At 40.8% G+C, this 25177-nt stretch overlaps 1 protein-coding gene across 4 annotated transcripts in view; it reads left to right on the top strand.

The window, feature by feature from the left end:
* The window catches only part of adgra1b (adhesion G protein-coupled receptor A1b), a 163788-nt gene that overhangs the window by 93781 nt on the left and 44830 nt on the right, over nucleotides 1–25177 (top strand). For 2 of the 4 annotated variants that reach the window (XM_020599331.1, XM_020599323.1), the window contains 2 exons: nucleotides 21447–21657; nucleotides 22454–22662. The exons of 1 other annotated variant lie outside the window; for it this stretch is intronic. In XM_020599331.1, the coding sequence (XP_020454987.1) occupies nucleotides 21447–21657; nucleotides 22454–22662 (420 nt within the window). One more of the 4 variants, XM_020599348.1, reaches the window with a different exon arrangement.

The following is a 25177-nucleotide window of genomic DNA, read 5'->3' as shown; positions in this document are numbered from 1 at the left end:
GAGGGAAAAAACAACTGCTGCCTGCTGCTCTTTTAGATAAGAGATTGTGTTGCAGTTGTACTTTCAGATTTGCAGGACATCTGATCAGATCTGAGTGAGCTGCACTTCCATGATTGGGTCTTTTGCAAGGAAACAGAAACCACAGGACACTTAGAGGATCATTCCAGTTTATTACAGTGGGCATCTTATTTCTGTAGTTTTGACCATCATTTCTGTTCATTCTGATGAAACTGTACTCACCAAAGGAAATTATTTGCTGCTCTCCCTTGCACATTGATTGTCCAGTCATATCTTAGCAGCCATAAGTATTCATGGCAGGCCTATCAAAGTTTGGATTTATCAAGATGTTCAAGTGATATGCATGGGGCTGTAGCAAGTGTAGAGTCAACAAACAATGCATTTGTTGATTCTAATGTAATGTAAGCTACAGTGGTTAGCATGTCCACCCAGAATCACATTTAACAAAATTACTGTCTGATCACACATTTTTCTTATATCCATAATACCTGGCCTATCTAGCTGTACCTGCCATAACAAAAGCACTTTTTCACCCATTCAAAAATGGGCAAAGAGGTGGAGCATGAGTGGCACTTACTAGACAGCTGGCAGCCAACCACCCATGGTGGGACCCTCCTGCCTGTCACTCAAAGCAGCCTTAATTATGTGGAACTTCTAGTCTCAATATAACCTAAAGGGGCAGCATTCACTCTCCGTACAGTTGCCATGGAAAGGGGAATGAGCTATAGAAACCAAAACAGTATGTTGTAACAGGCTGTAAACATGTTTATTTCTGCTGTAAAGTTGAGTATTTTAACATGGGAGTCTTTGGGGACTGACTCCCATTTGGAGCCAGTTAAGGGGCCATTCCAGGAACTGCAGGTCACAACACTGGTGATGTGACCCTCTCCTTAGAATCTTCCGGCTCATCCACATTGTGTAAAGGGTGATCTTAAAGACCAATTTGCTCCAGGAATACAGGTTCTTTGGTCTGTACACTTATGACTGTACCCCTCACCACTCCAGTAACACAATCATTAAATTTGCTGATGATACCACCATGGTTGGATAACTGGAGGTGATGAGTCTGCATATAGGGACGAGGTGCAGAGGTTGTCAGAGTGGTGCACCAGAAACAATCTCTCACTCAACACCCACAAAACAAAAGCAATTCTCATTGACTTCAGGAAGCACAGGGTTGACCCTGCTCCACTTTACATCAACAGGGACCTTGTGGAGAGGGTCTCCACCTTCAAATTCCTGGGGAACTACATCTCAGAGGACCTTTCCTGGACAGCTAACACTCAAGCAGTGGTGTTAGCTGTCCAGCAGCGGTTGCACTTCCTGAGGCTGCTCCGAAAAGTGGAACTAAAGGAGAAGCTCCTAGTGGCCTTCTATCACTCTACCATCGACCTGTCATAAGATACTGCATAACTATGTGGTGTGCCAGCAGCACAACATCAGACAGGAAAGCTCTGCAGAGGGTGATAGTCACGGCAGAGAAAATCATTGGCTGCTCTCTGCCCCCCCTGGAGTACATCTCTCTCTCCAAGTGCCTCAGCAGAGTCAGGAAAATCATACACGACTCCTCCCACCCTAGTCACTCACTGTTCACTTTACTGCCCTCCGGTAGGCGGTATAGGAGCATAAAAAGCGGAACAAACAGACGTGCAAACAGCTTCTTCCCCTGGGCCATCAGAACTCTGAACTCCTCATAGGATTGTTACATTACTAGTGGAACATGTTAGTTGTTTTTATTGTTGCTGTTTATTATTGATGTGATTGATGCATTTGTGGTTTTATTATTTGGAATATTTGGTGCTTTGCTTGCACTTCAGCTTGCACTGTGTACAGTTGTAGCTTTTATAATTTTGTACTGGTACAATGACAATAAAGGATATTCTATTCTAGTGATGTGAGAATTGGTGAAGGGGACTTGACATTATGGAAAACTGGATGTGGCAGAAAAGATTACAGTGGGAAGAAAGAGGACAAATGTACCCAGAGCAGAGCAGGCACTCATTAGAAAAACCTGAACTTGACCGTGGTTCACTTGGAGGTAAAACCTAAGGTAAATTACCTGAAATGTTGGTAATAATCCCTCATTGCACAAAAAAGGCTTTGTGTGGGCAGATCTGTGGTAGGTACAGCAGGTTGTAAACTGTAAACTGTGATGGATGTTCACAGTGCACAGTCTGAAAAATAATTTTCCATTTGCCTTCCTGCAGAGCTTAGTTATTAACTTTGTTGGTACAAAGAATAATGGCAACAATTAGGTTCTTTAATATTGCTCTATGCAAAGCTGTATGAAACCAGTGCAAAAATGCACTCATTTAACTGTGTGAACACATACAGTAATTTAGTGTTTTTGTCCAAGCAGCTGTATGAAAATGACACAGCTGTGACATGGAGATCTCTTATTTCCTCATTCCTTAGGACATGTACTGTCACAACCCATTATGGTGCAGCAGCATTGGGAATAGTTTAGGGCCTGACAGACTGAGATGAATTTAGATGTAGTGGTCTTGTCTGGGATAAGCTTTAATAGATTAAATTTTATGGTGATGCAGCCTGTCCCTTGTCGCTCAATGTGCACTTACCCTCTGAGCTTTACACATTCATGGTCACGCACACAAAAACACGATCCCAAACAAACACACACCTGCCCACCACTCTCATCAAGACTCTATCTGTCCCTATCACTCCTCACTGTCTATTCCTCTGGCTCTCACTTGTCGCTTCATCACATTACGCTGCAATGTTTGGCTTTCACTCTCCACCTGTGTCTCCTCTCTGATGAGATTTGGAAGCTCCCTGAGTGGTGTGTCTGTTTGCCTTGACATTAAGGAATCAGATGGGCTAATGTTAACGGGGCCATAATTGCGTAGATTGAATACTGTTGTTGTGGTTCGCCCTTGTCTTTGTTCTAGTTTTATCAGGACAGGCCCTAAAGCGACAGGATTGTTAGCAGCTAATGGTGGCAAAGCAACAAAAACCTCAAATTACATTTGGCACTGGGGATTTAATGGTTCAATAACAATCTGTTTTATCCACCACTGCCCTCCTGTAACACCAGCTCTCCACCTGCAGTCCGATGGTCTTGTTCCAGCTCCTCCTGTAAAAGTGTCATATAACAGTCTGGGTGTAGACTGGAGCTTTTTAATGGCTGTGCTGCTATCTACAATTGATATAGCTTTTCAATTAAGACATTTGGCTCTAAATGATGTGGCTTTAACTTGTTGGAGCATTTTCACCTCAGTTCCTCCCCTACCCGTGGTTCACGCTAAACTTCTTTTGATATTGGTGAGTACCATATCAAATCCCAATCTGACCCCCCCGCCCCACCCCCTAAGGTTGGAGCCTCAATCACTATCATTGTGCTGACTGATTTTATTCTAGCCCTGGGTGAGTGACTTCACACTCTCTCTGTTTTACTGTACCTAAGTGACCTTGATAAAAAATGTTTCTCTGTAGTGATTTGATTTATGTCAGTGTATGTATAACACAGCATGAATATGAATTAGATTTAAAGCCAAAATTGGGGAACAAATTTGGAGGACAAATAAGTCACTGATTCTGAATATTCATTCAATACTCATTCAGGTCTTTTTCACCTTTTAATGAAAAATGCAGTGCCTCCTAATCCAGCCAGTCATAATTTATGCATTCAAAGCTGTTATCTTATTATCTGAATTAACCTTTGAGCTTCCCAAATATTTTGTTACACAGCCACCCTTCCTTGGTCTGGTGGACCCACTGCATTCTTTTAAACTCAACACAATCGAAGAACCCGAAGACTACATGAGGGTTAATTTGCATTGCATGTTCCTGTAAACAGAGCATTAGGACAAACAAGAGATCCACCTAAAGTTGTTTTCTGCTTGCGGCAGAGGAGAGCCAGCAAGATTTAGATTGTGAGCAAGGGTGAGCGTTAATTAAGAAATAATAATATAGGAAGTGGGGGGTGGCTAGGGCCTTTGTAAAAGGGGATGCTAAACAAAACAAGCCAGTGCCAAACATTGAACCAAGCCTCTCCTTGAGCCCCTAAATAATGTAGTGGAGGAAAACACTACATTCTGTTGTCACACCACAGTAGTAAACAGACAATTAACATAGTAACAGACCCACACACCACTGTGGCTGTTTCCTCTTGTTCACTGTTTTCACTGATCACGGTTTTCTTGGATTGTAGATGCAATGTAGAGGAGTGTTCAGCAGAGGTGGGAGTAAATCACACACATGCAAGTTTCAAGACTTAACCCTCAACTCTCACGCAAATCCAAAATTACGGTGGTGAGAATCAAGCAAGTGAAGTTGAGTCCCTACTGTAGGTCAAGCAAGTCACAAGTCATCATATAAAGTTTTGATGATCTGATAGTGCTTTGGGAATATCATGCATTTAAGTGAAACAATCACAAACTTGTTTGGATTATTAAGTGAAAATTTAGACTATAAATGAACTTTTAACTAGTAAATAACATTCACAGACACATTCTTGTACTTACCTTTCTTTGTGAGCTTTGTAATGATGGATGAAGTTGGATGTAGTGGTGGTTGTGTCACTGATTTTTATGCTACAGACTTTGCATACTACTTTTCTGTTCTTACTACCATCATCAAAAACATAATCCTTGAATCCAAATTGTGTTATTTTTGGACTAGGCCTCTCCATAGCTGCATCCTGTGACCTGTGTTACCCTCTGCTGGTCTGCTGTGTTCTGGTGGGTTACCAGGTTTGCACCCATTGCAGTAGGAATCACCCAATTGTGTTTCAGTAACAAAATGTAGCTTCTCAATATTTAGAAAAATCCAAATATTTCATTTAAAAAGGTGAGCTACATTTCAGTTATGTCTACTGTAAGTCTTAAGTTGTGAATATCAAGTCAAAGTCAGGTCTTTTACCAGTGTTAGTCAAGCAAGCGTCACATCCTCAAATTTGCAACTTAAGTCTGACTTGAGTCCCTCACCTCTGGTGATCAGTGCTAACCACAGTTATACATGCATGGTGTTTCCTCTAAATGCTTCACAATACACACCACCTGTTTTTTTTTCAGTTGAACGGTTTTAATGTGAAGCAGCAGCACCAGTAGGAAATGCTTGGTTTGCTTCAGCAGTAACTTCATACAGCTCTGATATTGTGCTAGGAGAGTGAAGAGTTAAGAGTGAGACTGGTATCAGTGAGATGCAATTATAGCAGTGCTGGATTACAAGCCTGTATTGTTTACTGTGAATGCTTTTTGAATCCAGCACAGAAATGAACAACTAGGTGTCTTGCAGGCCAAAACCAGGGTTGACTTTATGAAAATATTAAGGATTATTACTTTGATATTATAACAATCTCAACCTGTATCCAAACATTTCATTATAAATATTATAAATATTCACTGCCTCATCAGCCCAAGGTATGAGTCTCCGGCTCCTGGGAAGGCCCCAGCAAAAAGCTGATATCATCTTGCCTCATCTTTTGCACTGACAAGAATCTCCTACCATCCATCTTATTAAATTCATTAGTTGACAGTGCTTGTTTACATGCACTGCACCGTTTGGAGCATGTTTGTGGGTCCTGCAGCTCCTGGAGCATGCTATGGTCAGGATTCGTAGGATGAAGCGGCTGTAGTTGTAAATATGAAGGTACAGTAGCTGTCATACATCATAGCCTTCAACAAAGAGATGGATGGTTGATGTCCTGTACATATATGCTAGACTTAGGCTGGAGTTCCTGTGAGGAACCAACAAATGATAATGGTGTTTGGGATTGCATGAGGAGTGTTATGCAACCTACCTCTGTCTCTCCCTCTTCTATCCTGGGACCAGGAACCAAGGGCTGTCTCGGGAAGGTCATGGAGATAAGGTGGAATGGTGTTCTGCTGTGGCGATAGGGAACTGCTGCAATTACTGCCACATCAGTGGAAAGGCCTTTAAATATCTGCTGATCACTGAGCTGGGGGGTGGGGGATATTCTGTATAGGTATTTCAGTAATCCTCCCTCCCAAATATTATCAAGCTTTACTGTCCTCTCAGTTTTATAGGATTATTTAATTAAATTTCATGCTTAATTTTATTAGGTAGTATCATTTAAATGTAGATGGAAAATGTGTGAACAAAAGGATGTATATACTGTACATTATGCAGCAATTGGGTCCAGCTCTAGTTACTCAGAGACAGGGTACAGTGCATACAATAAAGAGCAATATAAACATTACTGAAAAAGTTAAGATCTCATTGCTTCACTGTTGGGATAAAAAGTGAAAACATTTGCAAAAATCAGAACATGTCTGCAAGTAACAAAGAATACAAATTTCCAGAGATTTCTTTAATTAATTACTGGGCACATTAAAAATTAATTGTCAGTTAATTGTTTAAAAAATACACACAACAGCAGCTTTTTAAACTACCACTGTGGCCCATAAATGCCACACAATCTGCTTAAATTGGGACTTTGAGCGATAAACACAATTTTGATTAGTACAGATTAATGCTCTTGCTAAAACATTGTGGTGGATTGACTCCATTTTGTTGCTAAAACACATTTAAAATATTTAATATAGCAATTAGTGCTGCATAGGGCCTGTTCTGTGTACCTGGATTACCGATTTATCCAGCCGATTTATTCATTTTTCCACCAGTAAGTAGGATTTAAAACCATGGGAGGGGAATGTCACTTAATGACTTTCATTTTAATGGTTTTGGGAAACATTGCTTGTCTCCAGTGTTAGCAGTTTTTCTGATGATCTCCAGCCTGTGCAGATTGAGCTGCTGTTGTTGTGTTAGCACGAGTCTGTGGATAGCTAGCTACTGTAAACTGCCAGGCATAAACACAGTTGGGTTTTCACACTGTTAATTAACGTTACAGTAGTCACAACACATATCAAGTGGGTTCTTCATCGGGGGAGTTAGCTCGTTCTCAGGACTGGCACAGTGAGCACAATGAGGCATGATTATTTTCTTCTAGACATTCACTGTTTAAAACCCTTTTAGGCAGTCCGCACACACACTCAGGGCTCTTTATTTTCCTGCCAGCGCAAAGTCAGTGTCACTTCAAATTCAATCCCTGATGCTGTGTTTATGCTGATTAGGCAGTGCGATGCAATTTTGGTGCTCATATTGACCCAGAATTGCGCTTGCATGAAAACCTGCTCAGATCACCCCTTTTCACAAATGCAGGCGTACTGGCAATTTTCCTAACAACAGTATAGGCTAGGAAGCACGAGAACAGGCACTCAAATGTATATTAATGGCCACACCAACTTAAAATAAACTTTTAATCAATCAGGTTTTCTGTGGGTTGAGAGGAGCTGGTTTGATTGGCCATTACTAAAGTCTACTGTGATACAAGTGATACAATACGCTTACTGCACTAAATGTTGTGTGCATAGTATTCAAATGGGGCAAACTACAAATGATACAGCACTTATACGCAAGCGAATCAACAGCCTGACTCAACACTGATTTAATCTTTCTCCTCTGTTTCTCTCTGACACTCACATTCATAACCTTAATCTGGGATCTGAGATGAAGACGTACCTGAGGTGATTTAGCTGAGTGAAAATTGTATTTACTTTGACATGGAAAGGTCCATCCCTGGAATGGAACTAAAGTCTGACTAACTGCTAGCCACTGTCAAGCATCCATTCTCATACAGATCTCCCTGGAGGCTTCAGGTTTGCAGCTCCCCTTTGAGCAGCTTGTTTGAGGGAGAGGTGTCACAATCACCACCATGGTCTCACTGAGCTGTTATCTCATTGTGTCACTACGAGCATGCTTACACTCACATTGTTTATGTGAGTGTGTGATGCAGCTCAGTGCAGCATTGGCATGTTTTGCTTCTCTTGTCTGACTTGAAGTCTTGAATGATTTGATTGTGTTTGGTGAATTTTTCTTCTCTCCTGCCTTAGCATCTATTGTACATGTGATTTGTGAAAAGATAATGATGTCCCATGGACCTACATTTACTTGTTCCTCTTTTACCTAAATATTGAAGTATATTGGTCAGTGCAATTATACACCTCTCTAATTATTCTTTGTATTTATACAGTACTTTATAAATACAGTGAATCAAATGACTGTGTATAATGTAACTGGTCACTTATAGTTTGGACCATCATCTCACATGATTGTTCTCAGTTTGATTGACACCTGAAGTACTGGAAAAGCAATAAATAATTTTAAAATGATATGGTGACTTCCTTAAGGAGATGAAAATGAGTACCTAACATAGTATGTTTGAATAGAGGAGCAATAAGAGGCCAAATTAACATTTAAATGAAGTTGAAGTCGAATCAAGGAGCAAATCTTTGCATTCACCACTGCACAGTTGGGTCAAGTTCTCTTGCTGTAATGACACCTTGATAGTAGTGCTAACCTCCTCTGAAGAGAACAACTTACTGCCATAAAGTGACCAATTAGCTCACACCCCTGAGATCCGTGTAGCTCAGATGCTGTGACATAGTGACGGTCGCTGGGTACATGTGGCAGGCTCTTTAGTCTGATAGAGCTGGAGATGGCCAGCACTGGTAGCTTGGGGTCAAAGGATTGCAGACAAACAGCCAGACTGTGTGTCTCTCAGGACAGAGGGGGCAGCAGCAATGAGCTTTTCGTTATAAATCACCACTCCTCCCCCTCCACTCCCTCCATCAGTACAGCTAAATCCCACTCCAGTCTGACACTGGAGAGAAGAGTCAAGGTGGAGTATGTCTCTTGTATCCTCATGGAAATGCCGTGCAGTATGCCATGCATACATTATGGGGTTTATTGAGCTGTTAGACCTGTTGAGGTCAAGGAGCTCTCTCTGCTGCAAAAAAAAATATCCATCTTAATATTTGGAAGATGGCTATTTTAATATTGTCTAGTCCTAAAATACACTTTTCTCTTCAAAAAGTCAGGGCATAATTAAATGATTATTCAACTGAAGATAAAAGATTTTATGAAACAAAACTTTTCAAAGCAACACTTTGAATTATAACCCACAAATGATATGTGTCAAAATATTAGGTACAAACAGCATACCAGTTATGGATTTCTGAGTATTTACCATTAGCTACACAACATTATTTTACAGCCCACATACCCTGTAACTACACTATAATTACAGTGAAAGGGGGATTAACAAATGACTGCTACGTGTTACGGCCTTCATACCCTGGAATTGCAGTGTAATAAGAAGGCTTTCTCACACACCTCTGATGCTTTGTCTTGATTGTACTGTACTCTACTGTCACTTAGAAGTAATGACCAGCTAGAACTACTCATGCATGCTTTCCAAAAATGTGGTAAAACATAGAGAAAAGGTATCAGCTGTTGATTTCATGAACTCCAACCCCTTACGTTATTCCTCACTCTTTGTTGCCCTATAAAATATTTGTGATTAGAAGTATATGTACACAGCTTAATTGTTGTTTATGATCTGATGATGTGACAGGACATCAAAGTTGGTATTGGTTCTTCTGTAATGAGTTTTGATCATCAGATCTCACACTGGATCTTAAAACTGTGTTATCTGTCAGTGTTTTGTCATCATTAAAAAAAATGTGTTGAATATGCTGTTGAATATATGGTACTACATGTCCCATAATGCTTTGGGCAGGATCTCATCCAGGAGTAACTGGAGTGAAGTGCTGAGGAGTTGTTATTGTGGAGTCAGCATGTGGCTGTAATAATAAAATATAAACTAGAAATTTTAAGACCTTGTGTCTGTTTTCATGACATGGTGTCAGAAGTGGGATACTAGGTACTCCTCAGTGAAAAACAAACACCCAAGCTCCTATACTAACCTGAAGAGGTAAATCATTGATTGCACAGTCCAAATTGGAACAAGGCCAAATATCTATCCAAAACGATCACTTCACATCTCTCTGTTCTACCTTTTTAGAGACTCTAAAGCTTGGATTAAGGATGACTGTTGCATTCTGAACCATATGTTAAAGAGACCAAAAGGCTGTTAACACCATTGCTTGTTTGCTAATCAGGGTGAAAGCAAATATCTGATGAATGACTTGCCTCCCTTTCTCAGACTCTGCCTCTTTGTGGTCACTGTGGTTAAAAGAAGTGGGAAGGCTAATACACACGACTCCCACCTAATCAATTTTGATCAAAGTCTGTCCTTTTGTCTGATGCTAATCTGGGCCAGTCTGGGGACTCAGTAGATGGATGGGCTTGCATGGGCTGTGGTTAGATTTACTTGAGTTAGCTCCACCCAAATCATCTATTCCCTTATTTCAGTAATGTGCTATGGATGACTGTGTAAAAAACCTGATAAACTGAGAGATGACGCTTGGCGTTATTGTGTGCCGCCTTTAATTATAAATATTAATTTGGAACCTGGGGGGAGGAAAGTGAAATATTGCATTTGCTTTTACATGCTTGGTGACAAATACAAAGTAAATCAGGAAAATGTGTCAGATAAGCTATAAATATGTTAAGTCTTTTCATGGAATGGATCTCACCGTTTTCCCAAATAAGCTAAAAGAATAAATAGATTGTAGTTTTTTCTGGGCAAATTTTGTTGCATTGTTTCTCTATATCCATCTCGCTCTGTCCGTGTAAATGAACCACACCTGTGCTTGACACAGGACCATGGTTGACCACACTTTTGATACAAACTGTTTACTCTTACTTAAAATGTTGCTAACTAACTGGACTTCAGAATGATAGTTTGTCCAAATCAAGTTATATCTTGTTTTCCTCAGTGGCACCAGCAAACAATTATAAATTGTGCATGAGATTGCTTGTCACAGTCACATTAATTAGCAGTGTAGCTGAGAGCATATGAAGTGTTTTTGTCCAGAAAAGCAGCACTTTCATTTTATTTGCTCCTCGGTTCACATATCTCGACTACTATATCAGAAGGTGAAAAGTGATTAAGGACGAAGGCTATCATGAGAGATGTACAGTATGTGGCTAAACAGAGAAAGTAAGCACTTTGAAAACTTTATACAAGCCAAAAAAGAGAAAAATTATTTTGGTTACAGTTCTATGTTGAGAATTTTTTTTAACAGTAGTACAGTCTATAAAATGCCAGGCAACACTAAAAAATACCATCCATAATTTTCCAGTTAATATGTTCAATTTACAAAAGATATTTAAGTTAAAATGTTAGTTATAATAATCTGCCAGACATTTTTTCTAATTAATAGTTTGAAAATGTTAGAAAATAGTGAATGCTGTCTCCAAGGTGATTTCTTTCCTGTAAATGTCTTGTTTTGACCAGCCATATGTGTAAAACCCAAAGATAGTGTTTAGTTTATCATAGAGAAAAGCAGATAATATTTACATATTGAACTGGTATAGAAGTTGCAGGTGCTGAATATGTGGCTTCACTGCTTAGAAAAATAACAAACAATTATCAGAATAGTAAAGAGCTAATAGTAAATGGTAATAGCCAATTTTCTACCTAATTGTTTCAGCTCCACTTGCTGGTACAGCCACATACCTCACAATGCTACTAGTATGTTATGCCTGTCAACATAAACGATTAATTCCTGTTATTTTATGGTCTGTTGACAGAAAACATGTCATTCCATGCTTATGTTTCCTTGAATTTCCTGTCAGCGGTCTGCTGCCTAATAGAGACATAAAATTCCTCAGAAAATCCATTAAAAATAAATCAGCACCTAAAGTGAAAGATAGCTGTATGTGAATTTGTAAGCATGTATGATCACTTCATGTGTGGCAGTCCTAAGCTTTTGCATACACAGGGCATATGCATGCATTTCAAGTGTATCCAGGTATTTTAATATGTTAAGTCACATGAACATTACCTCACCTCTATTACAGCAACATTTTACAGTGCTTGTGTTAAACCGACAGCGGACTGACTCCAGCTTATCGCCCCTCTTTAAAAGATTACTGTTAACGGCTAACAAAATCGAGCACAGATCCCCTGGGATTTCATTTGCTCAGTATAAGCTCGGTTCATCATCTGCTTTTTTTTTCCTATTAAGAGAATTGCAGAAAACAATCATGGTGTTGGAGAAATAGCTGCCTGTCTGATTTAGAAATAGAAGCTTCCTTCTGTTCCTTTCATCATATAAGTCAACTGGCTCAGGTCCCACTGCAGCTGGAGGGCAGGTGTGGTTGACTGTGGATGGGACCTTCATTGATCAAACCTAGAGGGAAGGCTGAATGGTCAGAGTGAGCTGACTATGGTAATGCTTCAACAGATCGATTAATGAAGTGCCCCAGTAAATCCTGCATCCTACCTTGCTGATGGTGAGGTGTCTTGGGCTCCTCAGCATGACCAAGACTGGGAGACTTGAACAAAATGCCAAACAGCAGCTGAGCACAAACATCCAACACATAATATGCATGTATTACATAAAATTTTGTAAACAACAACAACAAAAGATTTTTTTTCACAAACAAACTGCTGTTTTCACTAGCGAAGAATATTTCTTTTACATTCATATTTTAAATATTCCTCAGTCTTATTTGGAAAGAAAAAATAACATTACAGTGAATGAGAGGAAACTGCAACTGCTATTCTATTTTTTAATTAACCAGTATTCACCACCTGTAGACTTTAAAGAAACACTTTTTTCATGTTTGAAAATATATTTGCTTTATTGACAAGAGTTGCATGACAAGATCAGTGCTACCTTCATATGTGTGTGTTCAATATGAGGCTGAAGGCAGGAGGTGGTTAGCTTAGCTTAGCATAAAGACTGGAAAGAAGGGGGTGGAGCCTGGCTCTGTTCAAAGGTTTAAAACTCTGCCAAGCAGCACTTCTGAAGCTCACTAATTAACATGTTATATTGTTTATTTTATACAAAATCCAATAAATTAAAATGACAATTGGTTTTATGGGGAGTTACTGGAGGATTGTCTCTACCATGAAGTCACCACATAACCAACCAGTTTCCTACGCTCACTCTTGGCAGGGAAGGGAATACAATTATTTCCCAAAATGTCAGACTACTTCTTTAAAGATGTAAAGATTGTAGCATGTTCCTCTGTGGAGGACAACAGCAGTTCAGATTAGAGGCCTTCACAGGGCCAAAGATTTGGATGTGATCCAAACCAGACTGAACAAAAACTAGGATTAATTTTGGTGCTAGATTTAGATTTAGTTTAAGAGTTTTTACTAAAATGTACATTAATTTTAGCCAAATGTATTCATTTGATTGTTGTTAGTTTTAGTTTACTAAAAAACAAACAACAAAACAAAAGTACCACAACAGAAGTAGCATATTTAGGTATATTAGGGAGAAGCTATGAGTGTTTGGAACTAATTAAGTCAAAGAAGCTTCTAAAGATTTTTTGACATTTTGAGGAAATTGGAATCCACCAATCCAAGCCTGAACATTTCAATAGAATATGTCTTTACTTGTAGACAAGTAAATAATGTTTGTATCTATGACTGTATGAAGAAACACACTTTATTGAATCTGAAGATGTAGAGATAGAATTTAAGTAAAGTAAGGATATGATTAAGCACAGTGGGCAGAAGCTTTCTGGCTCCTCCTTGTTGATCTGTTACCAGAAATGTCTTTGTTATTCTTTTATGTGTGAACCGTGAAGGACTGTACATACTTTGTACTTAAGGTATTATAAATGCACCTTCACAGATGAATGCAATTCTACCAGACACACAGAGCCAAACACACAGTAGCAGCACAATAAACAGCATGCTGGCCTGGAAGTGAGTTTGTCACTGTTGCAAACAAGTTCATCATTATCATCCCGAGGAGATAAAGATAACCACCAAAGCCATTTTTGTTTTATTTGGTGCAGCTGAAGCATTAGTGGAAAGGGATTAATATGGCACTGTAAGAGGAGGCAATAAATACATGGCAGTCACCTTCCATGTCTCTGCTTCAATTTCCCAGGCCACTCAGACCATCACATCTCTATACAATGCTAATAGTAGTTAAATACATTTAAGGAAAGCAAGCAATGCCTCTTTTTGAATTCCGATATTTTCAGTATGCAATAAAATGGCTATAATTGAACAGTTAATGTTATATTTAACCACATAGTACCACCTGATATTTCTTAACACTGTTATACTGTGAAGGCTTTTTATCATAAATAGCCATTCTCAACGCAGCCTTTGTCTTTACATGATGACTTTCATGTTGTTGTCCTGGCTGACAGGCAACGTGTGCATGATTGCTTCACTGCCTCCCCCAGCTGCAGGTTTCAGCTGGAAGCAGTCAGCTTGTTGCATCATCTACCACAGTGATGGGACCACAGAAGCTCATTTATGCTGTACTTGTAGAGGTGATTCATCTCCAATGCTTTGTTCTTTCTCCTCAGTGTGATTTGTCTTTGCTAGGTGGAGGTGCATTCTGTTCCCAGCCATCCCTCTGTTGCATGTTTTACTCTGGTTTTGCTGGTGAATGACCCCCAGTTCCCCACAGTCATGTATATTTATGTGTGCCCATGTAAATGTAAAGGCACTTAACACATGAAGCAGCTGCAAGCCCCCTACTCTAGCATTGTAGAGGGAAACTGTCTCGCAGATTCATAGGCAGGTTACCATGGAGACTCTTGGACAGCACTGACTATACCTTGTTGCTACTGAATCATACTGTACTGGGCCAACATTACTTTCAGTTAATACAAACTATACATCAAGGAAAAAAAGATCTGTAATCACCTTTTTATCTACATGTGTATGTTTGTGTGTAAACTGTTTGCTGCCATATGTTTATGAGATCAGTAAATGGTTTTGGCTTGCCAAAACTTAGATTGTCACAAACACCATGCTTGCAGAAAATCAAATAACATCTGAAAATTAATTGAATGATTCAATCTGCAACGCACACACCAGTTCACATTCATTTCACCTCTGAGCTGAATCTCAAATTACAATCTGAAAAGGCCCAAAGAGACTGCAATTGTTCTACCCCCTCTCTCTCCAAATGGAGGTCTTACTTTAATCATGCTGTTCAAGGGGAACACATACTTTCTGGTTAATTCTATGGGTATAACAGACAGGGGCAGTTGTGACATTTAATGTCAGCATACTACAGTTGTTTCTGGCTTGAAGTGCAATGTGTCTGATATAACACCATCTGACAGATGGAACAGTGAGCAGTGCAAAACCTGTTTGTGAATTAGTGGCTTTACATGACCTTGGTTGTGTCGCTGTCTTGTCCTTCCATTGCACAGAAGATCCAAAATAAATGAAGGCTAATCTGATAAAATCTAATCTAATGAAAAAACAGTGCTCAAAGATGTACTGAATGAAAGGGTGAACTCATCTATTTATCCATCTGGCGGTCGAAACAAAGAGGACAGGACCCTGTTGCCTGTTCCATAGTTACAGCTAGATTCCACTTCTCAGGTGGTGGTAGCACAACCACTTTGTGTGATAGCCAGCTATTATTGCTGCACCAAATGACTGCCCATTAATCCTGTCTCTCTACCCTTCAACTGAATCAGACTTGTGAAGCGTGAGCGTGGGAGAGATGTGATGATAGTAAAGGTAGGTTTGACTTTATTGATCCTACAATGGGGAAATTCCTGTGTTCCAGCAGCAATAGCGAGCAGCAACAAAACACTATAGGAACAAACACCACACACATATCTTGAGAAACAAATTCCAAAGTACCTAAAACCAAACAGAATATAGTATTTGAGAGACAATCAAGAACAAGAATGATCCTCCCACAATTAATCCCTGAGAACAAATCAAAATACCTAAGAACAAGACAAAATATAGTTTCCAAGAGATCAAGGACAAGAATATTACTCCCATAATTAATCCCGCAATGGGGGAAATACCTGTATTTCAGCCATGAGGATCTCTGAAAAAACTACTCAAAAATACCCAAAACAAGACAATATAGATTATTCGGGAGAAATCAAAGACAAAATTTTACACATGCATATTTACAATGCATTTTACCCCCAGGATTTGAGTATTGCACCTCAGTTGACTATTGCATAGTCCCTCATAATTTCACCTATCTTATCACTGCAGTGATGTTTGGTACAGTCTGATGGCTGTGGGAAGGAACGACCTACAGTAACGCTCCTTCTTACACTGGGGATGTAACAGTCTTGTGCTGAAAGAACTGTTCAGAGCCTCCACTGTGTGGTGCAGGGGATGGGAGGGGTTATGCATGATGGATATTAGTTTTACCAGCATCCTTCTGTCTGCCACCTCCTCAATGGAATCCAGAGGGTAGCCCAGGACAGAACCAGCTCTCTTAACCAGCTTGTTAAGTCTCTTTCTGTCCCTGACCGTGCTACCTCCTGCCCAACCCACAACAGCATAAAAAACTGCAGATGCCACCACAAAATCATAAAATGTCTGAAGGAGTGCCCCACACACACCAAAGGACCTCAGTCTCCTCAACAAGTGGAGGCGGCTCTGGCCCTTCCTGTACAGGGCATCTGTGTTGTTGGTTGGTCCAATCCAGTTTATTGTTGAGGTGGACACCCAGGTATTTAAAGGTGTCCACAATCTCAATATCTGAGCCCTGAAAGCTCACCGGCGTGAGTGGTGGTGATCTCTGCCGGAGGTCAATCACCATCTCTTTTGTCTTGCTGGTGTTCAGGACCAGGTGATTTTTCTCACACCACTCCACCACTCCCTATATTCCCACTCATCCCCCCAGATACAAATCCAACAATGGTGGTGTTGTCCGAGAACTTTTGTAGATGATAGTAAAGCATAACCAACTCCAATAAGACCACGTGACTGTGTGTGTGAGTGAAATCTAGATTGAATCTGAGGTAAAAGCTATTTTGTCATGTACCCGTTACTGACTCTTTTCTTGGAATTCCAGTCATGACAATTCACTCATATTCACAAACAGGCCAATAATGACTGGTTCTGCAGTATTCAGAGTGGGCATGTTAGTGAATAAACAGATAATGAATGGTTTACAGAGTGAGTGAATATATGAATAGATAAAAGGCTTGGGGTTTAACATTGGTTTTCTCTGCAGGTCCTGGCTGGAGAACTATTTTCTCACCTCACATGGACAAGAATATGAATCATTATTAAACTGCTTATATTTTCTAAGCCTCCAAGCAAACTTGTTGTCATCAAGATGCAATAAAAAGTCAGACTAACTCTTAAAGACAATAAAAATTGAATTATATTAAAGGGTTTGGCTCTCCAAATTGCAAAACAGTATTTTCTGCTCTAGTGGTATCCAGCCTTTCTGCATGGCTTTAGGTTTTTTATTTAGGTTTTGAGAAATTCCCACCTGGAATATCAACCATCAATGTAATACAGTACTAGCCTGATATGAAGAGACAGAGGCTGTGGATAGTGGTTATGGTGGATTTATAATTCTGCATTAAGAGGTGACACATTATACACTGCCAAGAAAAGTATGTGAGCCCTTTGGAATTGTCTGGTTTTAAATCAGAGGGCTGAAGACTGAGGCCCGTGCGGAAATACTGTATGTTAAAGTGCAGTGCCGCTGATGGGCACTAGATGCTGGCTCCAAAAAAACCACTGAATCCTGGACTTGCACCAAGTCAGACTTTCAGAACTCCTGTTTATACAACAAACATAACTCACAGACAGTTCTACTGTGGCTGTGGTTAAGGAGTTACACTAAGCAATGACCACAAGATCCTGGGCATCATGTTGGTTTGTCACTCTGATGGAAGCAGCATCTTTTAGAGTGCAGTTGAAGGTTTTTCCGAGACTCTTTATGGGTTTCTATGTAACTGATGAGATTCAGGTGCCTCCAAGAGAGAAGTGGTACTGGTCAGTCAGCTTCCCTCTCTTCAGTACCAAGGACCTAGATTTTTCTGGCCTAAAACACATCAGGATCCACGTGAATAGCCTCTCCGAGTCATTCGTGAAGACTGGGAGGCTGCCAGACTCCTGACTTTGTTACTGGACCTCTGCACTCTACCTTGGCTGACTTGATTCATGGCGAGGGCAAAAGGGGTCACTGAGATGGTGTACCCAATGACAATCCCTTTCTCCAGTCAGTGCCATTCTGATGTGACTCACCCAGATGTGAACCTCAGATTAAAGTTGTTGTAATAACATAAGACAAGGTCCTTGTTGTTACTTGGGACAGTAAGTTAATCAAGAGTTCACATAATATATATCCTTTTATTGACTACCACTAAGATCTTAGCTTAATAAAGTCTTTTACTTGCCTAAACCTAATAATCCTTTAGTCATAGTTTATTTGCCATGACCAAAATCTGTCTCTACCATTAACCATATTGCACTTGTCAGATATTGCAAAAAGCATCTGAAACTATCATTATGGCTTGATAATGCAAGAGGTAAGTTAAGTTAGATTGTTATTTAGTGATTTGGGTGAACCAACCCTTTAAAAGTGGAAACTGACTCAGAGGAATGAAAAAAAAAAAACAGTTTTTCTTTTCTTTGTGTGCCCAAACTGTTTATCATTACAGTGCTGCTTGGAAATATGCACTTTGAGAAGATATTCTGCCCTGAGTCACAGTCATCTTTGCTGACACTTATAACAGCCATGTAAGCTGGACTGACGTGGAACCAGAAGGCTGATGAGACAAACTCTTCCACAGTATATTTCTGGATGAGGAAGATGATGAAAATGCCCACTGAGTTCTATGGAGCGTGTCATCTATTAGCATTAATTAATGCTGCAAATCTGTGAATTTTCCTCATAAGATTTGTTCTGTCTCAAAGACCTGACTCTTTTGGCTCATTATCACTCACAGTGCAGCTACTATATTAGTTATGCTTTTACACACACTGAATTCATTTAATTTGTAATCCACACAACCTTTTCACTTAAACAATGTTGTCCATCTGCTGCAGCCTCTTGAATGTTTTTGTTTAGACACAACCCTGTGATGTGGCAGGTTGAGTCAGAGCTGACAGAGGAGAGTGGAGCTGACAGCTGAAGCGTTGCCTCTCCAAAGAGCCTGATTTCGTGCTGCAAATCTGCTCAAAGGGTCCCATCTGTAAGAAACAGGCTCTTGTCGGCATGGCAACCATGTAGGATTGTGTTTAATTTCTCTTGATAAATAATGCTAACAACACCACAACATAACAGTGCTCAAGAGGACAACGTCTTTGAAGCTGCAGCCTTGGAAAACACTTGTAGAATTATGCTTCATTTGTTTATATTGTAATGCCAGGCAACACAAATCCATTCAAACCTCAAAAGTAGCTCTGGGAGAGTGCTGACAAGGTCTAGCTAAATGTTGCTTGGGAGCAAAGTGTGATTTTCTTTCAGACTTTAAAAAATCATGGGTAGAAACAACCCCATGAAGTCCCCTGATGTCTTCCTGTTTGTCATGGTCATTGTGTCTTTGACCATGTGTGCACCAACAGGGACTGCCAATGATTACAAAAACAAATTATGCAAATCTCCCATCATGCTCGTCAGCAGTTCTTCTCAACTGGAGCTGAGCTCAGCAAGCTGCCCTTTGAACTAAATTCATTTCTTTCATAGTTAATTTTTAGGTTGCTGCCTGCGCAAATAAATAAATTTTTATCTCTCCCACTGATATATCTACAAAGGCACAGAGCTCTCACTTTTTGTAATTTTGGATCATACAGTGAAAAAAAAACTTACTGACTCTCTTAATTTTCTCCTCTTTGACTAAACAAATGTGACTGTAATCCCCCTGTGAAGTCAAAGAGCAATGTTTAAGAGTGATATTTATGCTGTGATTTGGTGGCTGCCCCATGTCAAACACTACCATTGTGTTTTGCCCTGCAGGCTGTTTTGCATCTGTGCTGTTCTATCAGGCAGGGCCATGTATCAAGGGGGCTGGGATGTGGACAAGAGGTAACAGCCTGAAATAAGAGGTGACTGCTGACATTCACCTGGATACCCTCTGTATAGGAAAGAATAAGTGAAGCGAAAATAAAGGAAAGGGCAAATGATCCCGAGGCTAGAGCGAGAGACGGAGGGGAGAGAGTGATTACAGTTACTACTGCTACAGTATGGTGCCCTGTTAGAAAGGGAGGGGCTTGGAGGCAGGTCGGACAGCTGAGATACCACCAACTAAATCAACTTTGAAGTGTGAGGTCCTGGGTGGCATTGGGGTTGAGGAAATGTAGTTGTTCAGGTTGCTCAGGAGGAACATAGATTGTCACCTAGAATGGAACCCTGCGCACTCCACGGCTTATAGCACCACTCTGGGTTGTAAATTCCTTTGATGCACCACATAAAAAAAGGATAAAAGATGTAGAAAGAGGTGAGGAGAGAAGTATATAAGATAAGATTTCTTTTTGTGAGTTGTACGTTTTGAAAGCATATCCCCCTCAGGGATGGAGGTCACCTGGCATCTATGTTTGCCGTACAAGAAGGGACTCCTTGAATAACGTGTTTAAGTCACTTAACTGTCACAGAGGTTTCTTTCTCCCTTTCACCACATATACATACACCACAAGATAATCAATAGCCTTCCAAAAGGGATTCAATGCAGAAATGAATAGCTAGTTGTAAAACCACCACTGACTTCTTGTATGCGGTTATTGTAATGTAAAGGAATTATGTTTAAGCACACATTACTTTGTCACATACTGTATTTATAATTAAATAAGAACTGCATAGAAGCCTTTTCCTTTTGAATAACGTCTATTAGCCTTTGCAAGAACACTGTAGTTCCTCTTCTCTCTATTTAAGTATGAAATATTCAACACATTAGAGCTAGCATGAATATATCAGCTGATGGGATGCATAGCTGAGCATGTGGCCACATGTGTAAGTCCATTCTGATGTTGCCATTTTGGAAGCCATTAAGTGCAGCCTGTCTCACCCTAAGTGCAGTCACTAGTCCACACACCCTTGAGCAACATTTCTGTCCAGCAGGTCTTTGATTCACTAAATCTTTAGCTGTGCCAAAGTTCCTGCTGCTGTTTTTATGTAGCTCAAAAGGCTGGATCCTCATTTTAGCACACATTTTCTTTGGACAAGACAGGAAGAAGTTCTTGACTGCTGATATGTTATTTGTTCATATATTATTAGCTACAGGTCATAACAAATCAGAGGGACTGTGGATCTTGAATGCAACTCTGCTGGGTTTTCTGGCGATGGCTGCAGAGGGATATATTGGACTATTTTTGCTTGCAGTTAAAGCAATAAAAAAAAGAAGAGAAACTGACTAAAAGATGGCTAGTGAGTACCCCCTGATATTCTCTGACCACGTCTTTCTCCCCAAAACCCAATTTTTTCAAGTCTTACCAGGGATGTTTTGGGGGGCTTATCTGGTTGTTATAGTCAGTGGAAAGAAGATAAAGTCAGACCGGTTGTCTCTTTAAATCAAGCTGCAGTGTTGATGTGCCCTCAAGCTGAAATGGTAAGAACCATTTCCACCTCTGCGGCAGGGAGCCTGACCAAATAGGCGCACTAGAGCGCTACAAACGTGATTCTCATTCCCTTGGTCACTTGTGGTCCATGGTCGCCTCCACTGCTGGAGAGAAAAGCAATTTGTCAGTCTTCTTCAATGGGAGTTAGTTCCCTGCGCATCTAGGGAACATAATTAAATTTTTATTTTCCTCTCCTTTTTTGTTCCATCCGCAGAACTCCGTGGCAGTCGCCTCAATCCATTTACCGCTGGCTGGTACGCCTGTCTCCTCCTCTGTGTTGCAATCTGTTGATAACTCCACTTGCAAGCTGCAGTTTATTGTGTTTCGCAATGGGAAACTCTTTCCATGCACGGGGAATTCGTCAAATCTTGCAGATGATGGGAAGCGTAGGAGCGTTTCAACACCAGTTGCTTTCACCAAATTAGGTAAGAGGAAATCCATTTGTATCATTATGCCTGTGATGTCAACGCTGAAGTGTATTGCCGACATGGACTACATGCTTACCCCCGCGCGCGCGCACGCACACACACGCTGTATTTTCATTCCTTGTGGGGACTTTACATTGACTTGCATTCATTTCCTGTAGACTTATCCTAACCTTAACCATAACCACTACTTGCCTAACACCTAACCCTGACCCTAATACTTACCCTAATACCTAACCTCATCCTAACCCTAAACCATGTTGCCACCCTAAAATTCTGTGATTTTCCCTTGTGGGAAGCTGGTCCCCACAAGGATGGCCGAGTCCCCACAGTGGGAGCGTGTTAACAGGTTTCAGTCCTCATGATGTAAGTAATGCAAAGGCACACACAGGTTCCATATATACAGAATGTATCAGTTTGTTCTGCGCAACATGTTGATACAGGCGTTTCAAAGCTTTCTGTGCACGATGCCATAATAAATCAAAACTCCGTTACTTTTACTACTGTTAATTTTATTTGGATGAATGAAATCGCCACATGATTGTTCACATGTCATTTACAAGTACATTCTGTCTGAAAAGAGCCGGTGAGATTAAAGTTTATCTACAACACTGCGCACGACAGTCTGTCAGCTGCATTAACAGGCTAACACTGGAGCGATTCCTACGTAATGCGCGCAGGCTGTGTTCTGCATACAGGAGATTGAATGTGAATGTGCGCGCAATGTCCATTTTGCCATAGCACTTACAGACTTTCCACTTGGTTTCCTTAATTGAACGTGCTGCTTTTCTTGCAGATGGGTGCAGCCTCGGGAGCGCCGTGCACTCTGTAACTATTGCGCTCAGGCACTTCGCACTGGGTGTAGACCCCACCGCAGCCTATTGGGATTTTGACCTGCTAGATGGACACGGTGGCTGGAGGGCAGAGGGCTGCCACATAACAGGCTCCGGGGGCAACACGACCACTATTCATTGCACCCATCATAATAACTTTGCTGTGCTAATGGTGAGTAGTCTGCTGTGTGCTACCAGTGTCATTGATTTTAGCACATCAATACCACCCTCCATCCCCCACCCCCAAAAAACGTTTCTTCCACTGCTTAAGGCCTATTCTGGATCTAATGCAGCTTTTTTCAGCATGGAATAGATTGAGTCACGTGCTATAAAAACCACTTCATGCAGGGACCTTCAAATGCTTCCTTTATTGTTGCTTTTCAGCAGTGGGAAAGGATTTGTCAAATGAGCTATGGGGATTTATTAGCTTTGGAGTATATGCTACAGTAAATTCCTCGTACATCCTGGAAATGAGAAGTTGCGTGTGTTGTGTAGTCTGCCACCTTTTTCCAAAAAGCAGCACAGCAGCTGAAATAGAAGCGATGCTCAAGAAAAGGAGCGCCTTGTCAGGAACTATTCGCCTCCAAGCGCAAGTGGTGTGTTAATTGGTTGCAACCTTTTCGCCAATCAAAAATGTTGGACCGTAAGACAAAACATCGTCGATCTGTCTCTCAAGTTGGTCTCGACGCCGCCGAGATGCCTTCTAATAACGACGCCCCCATGTTCAAATTGATTTCATGAGGATAATACCAAAAGCGCAATGGCATCGCATCGCCCAGTCGCTCCATAGAACCACTGCGCCTGGTCCGCTTTTTTGGATGAAAAGAAATCCTCCGGATGTTTACCGAAGACTGGGATTCGTTAGACTGGGAGGTCAGTTCTCAGTAGAGCATGAAAACTGTTGTGCTTGCGATGTAGGTGCTTTCCGAGTTGCATGTTTATCTGCATATTTTATAAAGCCGTCGTTCAGTTCTATTGTTGCTCGTGTGTGGAAATAAGCTTGCTCAAAAAAATCCGCATAGGAACGAGAAAGAGTGGGGTACAGAGGAAAGGAGGCGTACAAAAACGGCATGGGATGCTCAGAGGGAGAGAGTGTGGTGTCTGTGGAGAATACTAACTTGTCAGATGAGTGCAGATGTCAGATTGTCATTGTGCATGTATTTTTCTATCTAACACGGGATTGGGGAGGCGCACCGTCAGCGGGCACCTTGTGATTGTCAGAATAAAGAAAGATAGGTAGTTTTGTCAAAATTCCTGGCAGCAGATTAATGATTTGAACTTCAATACACCCGACAAGTGCAAGGTAGTCATAGCAATGGTGGAAAGCCGTTACAAGACTGTCCATATCATGGCCTTGTTGCCAGCATTTGCGCCGGGATTGTGCGCGTCTACTAATGCAGTCACCACACCCGCCTGGTCTCTGCAGTGCCCGAGAAAAGGACCCTTATTTACGGACTTGTGACATCATTCTCCTGTTAGCCTCATATAAAATACTGTATATTTCAACAATGATCCTATTGCCTAAGGCTGCTTCTGCAAGTACTAGACCTGTTGCATAATCTTTTCATGTGAAACTGAGAGGAATTGCCTGTTACTGACTTGACTGCAAGTTGACCATTTTTAATCTACAGCAATTACAAGTAAGAACCTTCCATCAGGGAAGCTGTCATTTGTAAGGCATGCAGTGAAAGCACTAAACACCCCAGCTTTGATGTCCCAAGGGAAAATTAGGGTAACAAGTTGCAAAGCCTGTATAATCAAAGTTATATGCGTGTGCTGTTTTGACAGTGTAAAACTGGTGATGGTGTTAGTGCTTCCAGTTACATCAGTATGTAATATACTGTAGCAGTATCAGCTTCTCTCTAAATGATGCAACTGAATTCCTTCTTAGATAAGCAGTTTGCAATAGACAGTGTATTAATCCATCTTATCTAAGTGCTGCTGAATAAACTGACAGATGAACAGTGCAAAAAAATTTGAATTTCAAAGAGTTTAAGCAGGAGGATGCCTGAAAGGTACAACACAATATCCAGTTCCTGTTGATCCAGACTCTTTCACATTCATTGCTTATGGAAATTATTTTTGTGTGGAGTTGATTAGTATACAAATAGCCTGACAGCCCATTATGGTTATCCCTGGGGACTGAAGGTTGGGATATAAAAAGTACTTTAACAGGGGACTTTTTTACTTGACTCTGAAAGAATTACAGGATAGAGAATCCCCCTCCCATTTCTTTCTGATCAGAAAGCCAAATAACTGGTTTGGGACAGGATCTGTGTGGGAAAGCTCAATAGCAACAGCCTCTACAGCATTTGTTCGGGCATATATTATACTCCCCCTGCTGGGGAATTTGAAAATTGGTAGTTGTCATAAATGTATCATTTTGTCTTTCTCACTTTGAAAAGCAGGTCAGTTACTGACCTGTTACACTGAAACTAGTAATACAGATTGCTTCAGATGTGGGTCAGCTATTGAAAGACAGCATGCCTCTATTTTAGATGATTTTCTTCCCTGTACTGAGCTGAACTGGAAGCTGTTAGATGGCAGCTGTTCCTGATTTCAGCACCAAGGACAGTTCCCATGTATTTTCCCTGTCTCCCTTCTATGTCTGTCCAGTCTTCTTCCCCCCGGTGTCTGTCTGAAGGGAGGGTTGACTCACTCGTTTACAGCAATGCAGGCTCATCATC

The sequence above is a fragment of the Monopterus albus genome, unplaced genomic scaffold (genome assembly GCF_001952655.1).
Source record: "Monopterus albus unplaced genomic scaffold, M_albus_1.0 scaffold3.1, whole genome shotgun sequence".
Lineage (NCBI taxonomy): Eukaryota > Metazoa > Chordata > Actinopteri > Synbranchiformes > Synbranchidae > Monopterus > Monopterus albus.
Note: the sequence above shows the minus strand (reverse complement) of the source record. Positions and strands in the feature narration are given on the sequence as shown.